The following is a 6,491-nucleotide window of genomic DNA, read 5'->3' on the forward strand; positions in this document are numbered from 1 at the left end:
TTAACAACCAACCCAAAATAAAACACACCATGTAGAGAAATATATGGGTCAAACATCTCAGGGGGTTGAAATGCTAAAGGGAAATAGACTGTGCACTTTGCAAGTGAAGTTCCACTCATTGTTTCTAAATGTCAATGTGGGAAAAGCTTCACTTTGTAAAGACAATCAGGTGCAAGTAAAAAATAAAAAATGTGCATGCATATGTTAAGGCAGTGATTCTCAACCAGGGTCCAGTGGAACCTTAGGGTTCCTCCAAAGGTTGCTTGGGGTTCCTTCAGCATTAGGCCATTTCTGCCTCTTGGATAAGTTCCCACCGACACCATTGATCTTTTTAGCTATCTGTAAGGAGGTAATTCTTCCCAGTGACCACAAGTGTAAGGACCATTCTTCCCACTGACCATCACACTATTGTATCATGAGTTGTAGATTTCTATTTTGGGTTCCCCAAGTCTGCAGAACTATTTCAAGGGTTCCTCTATGTTAAAAAAAAAGTTAAGAAAGGCTGAAAGGCTGTGTTAAGGTGATGGAAATCAGCAAAGACTCACTACGTTTACTAAGCTCTGGGGGGAAAAAATCTAGTATATATATATATATATATATATATATATATATATATATATATATATATATATATATATATATATATACATATATATATATATACATATATATATATATATATATATATATATATATATATATATATATATACTAGATTTATATATATATGTCTATATGCCTATAGTACATCAAAACTCATAGCAATTCATAAACCTGGGCTGGGCACCTAATCGAGCTTAGTAATTTTAATTTTATTTCCACCAGTTTAGAAGGTCAGTGGAACCATTTCTCATTAAAGACTAATTTAAAATAAATAAGTAAATTAAAAAAAACTGTTAATATGTATTATTTTTTCTGCTCACAAAGATTTCCAACTGGAGTGTGTTGCATTTTTCCCTTTAGCCTCACTCACAATAACATGGTTGGTAACATAGAAGAAGTACAGATAAGATACATGGGGGATCGGGTATGTTATTAGAGTATATGAAGCTCTAGATTCTGTATGGGTTACAGTACTTTTGGATAAAGGATTGGGAATAATGGCCCTTCAATATGGACACCATGGAATTAAAGGGACCTCAGTACAAATCCATGATTTCTGGAACTGAGATATACTTTCCCCTAGGAATTCTCCAGGAAAGGAGAACATTCAGCCTTTTTATTGTCCCCCTCCTGCTAGATGTATAGCTTTATATTAACAGTGGAGAGTAGGTTCTCTTTACACTCCAGTGCATACTATATGACAGTTTGACTAATCAGAAAGCACGGATAATATATCTCATCGCAGATCATACCACCGTTTAGGAAAAAGCACTAAACGTATACCACAGTGCATAATATAGCACAGTGTGACTTTAATAGTAAGCAGCTATAGTATACCTCGTATACCACAGTGCAGGGTATACTATACAACAGTCTGACTTAGAAAAAAAGCACTAATAGTATACCACATAATATACCACAGTGCATAGTATACCACAGTCTGACTGAAAGAAACAATAGTGTACCACATAGTATACTTTAGTGCATGGTATGCCAGTTTGGCTATAAGAGAAAGCACAAATAGTATACCACATAGCACACCACAATGCATAGTATACTACATCGTATACCACAGTGCACAGTATACCACAGTTTGCCTTAAAATCAAGCATCGGTAATATAAATCGATAATATAAAACACCAATAATATACCACATAGTATACCACAGTGCATAGCATACCACAGTTTGCCTTAAGAGAAAGCACCAATAGAATAGCACATAGCATACCACGATGCATAGTATACCTTAGTTTGGCTTAAGAGAAAGCACTAATAGTACAGTATATCACATGGTATACCACAGTTTGCCTTAAAAGAAAGCACCAATAATATACTATACCTTAGTGCATAGCATACCACACTTTGCTTTATGAGAAAGCACCAATAGTATACCACAGGGCACAGTATACCTCTGTGCATAGTATACCACAGTTTGACTTAAAATAAAGCACCAATAATATACCACATAATATACTACAGCGCATAGCATACCACAGTTTGCCTTAAGAGAAAACACCAATGGTATGCCACATAGTATACCACAGTGCATAGAATAGCATATACATAGTATACCATATATACCACAGTGCATAGTATACCACAGTGCAAAGTATACCACAGTTTTCTTTAAAAAAAAAAGAAAATCACCAATAATATCCTGCATAGTATACCACACTGCATAGCATACCACAGTTTGACTATGAGAGAAAGCACCAATAGTATAGCACATAGTATACCACAGTGCATAGTATGGCACACAGTTTACCACTTATACCACAGTGCATAGTATACCTCAATTTGGCTTAGGATAAAGCACCGATAGTATACCCCATAGTATACAACAGTGCATAGTATACCACTGTTTGCCTTAAAAGAAAGCACCAATAATATACCACAGTGCATAATATATCACAGTGCATGGTACACCACAGTGCATGATATACCACAGTGCATAGTATACCACAGTGTAAGTATCGATATTATACCAGATTATATACCACAGTGCATAGTATACCACAGTGTAAGTATCAATATTATACCAGATTATATACCACAGTGCATAGTATAGCACAGTGTAAGTATCAATATTATACCACATTATATAGCACAGTGCATAGTATAGCACAGTGCATAGTATGGCACAGTGTATAGTATAGCACAGTATATAGCACACCACAGAGTGAGCACCAATATAGCACATAATATACCACAGTACATAGTATAGCACAGTGCATGGCATACTACAGTGCATGATATACCACAGTGTATATATAGCACAGTGTATAGTATAGCACAGTGCATAGTATAGCACAGTGTAAGTATCGATATTATACCACATTATATAGCACAGTGCATAGTATAGCACAGTGCATAGTATAGCACAGTGTATAGTATAGCACAGTATCTAGAATACCACAGAGTGAGCACCAATATAGCACATAATATATCACAGTGCATAGTATAGCACAGAAAGCAGCAATTCAGATTTCCTTGGTACAAAAAATGTTTATTTTACAGTACATGGAATATGCTCTTGTAAGTCGCCCCTCTTTTGAAAACCCATTTAGACGTCACAAACATGTCTGATACTCTGTCTGTACAATACCGATTTTTGCACATCACTGTGAACATTTTTATAATAAAATAATTACACCTTCTATACAACAGTCCATGCGGCCAGGTTTGGTCCCTTTACCATCCAAAAAAGACAAAAGAAATATATACACCAGCCTGGAGCCATCTGATCGCTCTGTATACATTTGACTGACCATGACAACTAATAAAATACTTTTGTTGTTCTTTTTATACAAAGCAGTAACAAAAGAATGACAAGTTTAGAAAAGCACTAGCACTGCAGCTAACAAAGATCTGAGAACACCGTGGGAGGGACCATGACAGACACCAGTGGGCAGCGGTTGGGAACCCTCAATAATTAAATGACTTTGGCTCATTGATAAGGTTGATCCTGAAGGGTGATCAGTAATCAAACAGGGCAGTAAATTCTCAATATAAATAGTGTGCTTTCTGATTAAACACAGGATGGGTAGAATTTTATTTGTCCACTTCCAAGAGACCCTCACACACATATAGCTTTGAATTTGTGTCCACGTCCCAAGTGCATCGATGCTAGCCACCAGTCCCATTCATTAGCCCACTCCCTACTCCATAACAGGCACAGACAAGGGCGATCTCTCCAGTCATTAGAAACCAGCATTTCTCATTATACTGGGCTGAGAGGAGTTCTAGTAATTCGGCCTAGAGTCACAGTTGTTGTAGGAAGCCTTTCGATGCTCAGGTGAAGGAGTGTGGCTAGGGGGGGTAGGGATGCCACTTGCCCCTGAGCCTTGGCACACATACCATTCACTCAGATTGGCCTGGGAGGAGGAGGACAGGCGATCAGTGTGAGAAGAGGTGGCTGCAGGGTCCTGTCCTGAATCAGAAGAAGGGGACACCAGGGAAGGGATGGAGGACTCATAGCCTGAGCTGGGAGGAGGAGATTTGCAGTGCACTTTCATATGTTTCCTCAAAGAGCTGGGGTGTGTGTACGATTTGTCGCAGCCTCTCACTTTACAGTTATACGGTTTGTCGCTGGTGTGGACGTGGGAATGTTTCTTTCTGTCGCTGCTGTTGGCAAAGCGTCTGTCGCAGCCTTCAAATTCGCACTTAAAGGGTTTTTCCCCTAAAAAAACAAAAGAAAGCACAACACGTAAGAATTTCAACAATCGCAATCATCTTACAGCAGCCATCGTCATTTTACTCTTCCTTTACTCATCATTCATTTCCTAGGTCGCTACATTGTTCACTTTTATTTATTCTTCAGAAAAAAAGATATGCTGATGCAATTGTATACACACACACACACACACACACACACACACACAGATAACGGTTATATTCGTATACACACACACAGATAACGGTTATATTCGTATACACACACAGATAACGGTTATATTCGTATACACACACAGATAACGGTTATATTCGTATACACACACAGATAACGGTTATATTAGTCCACACACACACAGATAACGGTTGTATTCACCCATACATCCATACACACACACACACACACACACACACACACACACACACACACAGATAACGGTTGTATTCACCCATACATCCATACACACACACACACACACACACACAGATAACGGTTATATTCCTACACACACACATACACACACAGATAACGGTTATATTTGTCAACACACACACACACACACACAGATAACCGTTATATTCGTCCATACACACACACACACACACACACACACACACACACACAGAAATAACGGTTATATTGGTCCATATACACACACACACACAGATAACGGTTATATTCGTCCATATGATACACACACACACACATACACAGATAACGGTTATAATCGTCCACACACACACACACACACACACACACACACAGATAAGAGTTATATTCTTCCATATACACACACACACACACACACACACACACAGATAATGGTTTTATTCGTCCATACACACACACACACACACACACACAGGTAATGGATTTATTCGTCCATACACACACACACACACACACACACACACACATACACAGATAACGGTTATAATCGTCCATACACACACACACACACACACACACAGATAAGAGTTATATTCTTCCATACACACACACACACACACACACACACACACATAATGGTTTTATTCGTCCATACACACACAGATAACGGTTATATTTTTCCATGGCCTAGTATTTTATTAGAAGTATGACGCAATTAGCAGATATGATATGATATCAACATGTACTACCAACTATTGTGATTATAACAGACATTACATACTTTAATGAGCAGAAGATCATTATAATGCCAAAAGAAGAACCTCAGCACAAAACAAGAGCTGTTGCTAATAGCAACCAGGTTGCATTTTATGAGAAAATTAAATATGCCTTCTGGTCAGTCTATAGAACCAACTCTATTGTGTGCCTATTTTTTCCCCTGGATTTAGTAAATAGTACCCAGTTATTCTTCCCAAATTACTTTCTGCTCAGAGACAAGACATGCACACTGGCTTAAAAAACAAAACAAAAAAAAAACATTACTTCTGCAGGAGTTTTGTGTTTTGTCTGCAGAAGCAGCTGAATCCTGGCACTGGGCTTAAAAATTGACAGTTCCCTTGGCAAAAAAACAGACAAACAAAATGCTCATATAGAGCGTTTTTTATACATAGTTGCTTCATGCATACTGGGCTTAAAAAATGTCGGTTCCCTTGACAAAAAAAAGAAAAACGCTCACACAGGGCGTTTTTTTTTGTTTTGTTTTTTAATACAAAGTTTCTCTGTGTATACTGGGCTTAAGAAATGCCAGTTGCTGGGCTTAAAAAAAATCTCTGTCCCCCTTGCAGGAAAAAACTCATAGGCTCCATTTATGTTCTGCATGCTCAGTGATATCCTATGGGGTTATTTACTAAAGGCAACTCCACACTGCAAGTGCATTAGAAACTGCACTGAAAGTGCACTTGGAAGTGCAGTCGCTGTAAATCTGAGGGGTAGATCTGAAATGAGGGGAAGCTCTGCTGATTTTATCATCCAATCATGTGCAAGCTAAAATGCTGTTTTTTATTTTCCTTGCATGCCCCCCTCAGATCTACAGTGACTGCACTTGCAGTGCACTTGTAGCGCAAAGTGAATTTGCCTTTGATAAATATCCCCCTATGTGTCCATACACATTAGGACAATTACAGGCATATTTTGAGCTCAAGGTTTAGAGGCAGAAAAAAAACCTTCTGGTTAATTTCTGATTGGAGCTTACTGGCAGAAAAAAATTAAAACTCTCCTAAATTTTGTACAAAAAATGTTCCAGGTGAGCGTTTTTTACTTCCAAGA

At 38.1% G+C, this 6,491-nt stretch overlaps 1 protein-coding gene across 1 annotated transcript in view; it reads right to left on the reverse strand.

Moving 5' to 3' along the window:
- Window positions 1-3,089: 3,089 nt before the first annotated feature.
- LOC143988571 (zinc finger protein ZIC 4-like) overlaps window positions 3,090-6,491 on the reverse strand; it is a 10,567-nt gene continuing 7,165 nt past the window's right edge. Inside the window, exon 2 of the mRNA XM_077488246.1 lies at window positions 3,090-4,283. Within this exon, the coding sequence (XP_077344372.1) occupies window positions 3,847-4,283 (437 nt within the window). The 3' untranslated portion in view covers window positions 3,090-3,846. The remainder of the gene's footprint in view (window positions 4,284-6,491) is intronic.

This window comes from Lithobates pipiens, unplaced genomic scaffold (assembly GCF_037356315.1).
Source record: "Lithobates pipiens isolate NorthernLeopardFrog02 unplaced genomic scaffold, aLitPip1_a1.2 Scaffold_18, whole genome shotgun sequence".
Lineage (NCBI taxonomy): Eukaryota > Metazoa > Chordata > Amphibia > Anura > Ranidae > Lithobates > Lithobates pipiens.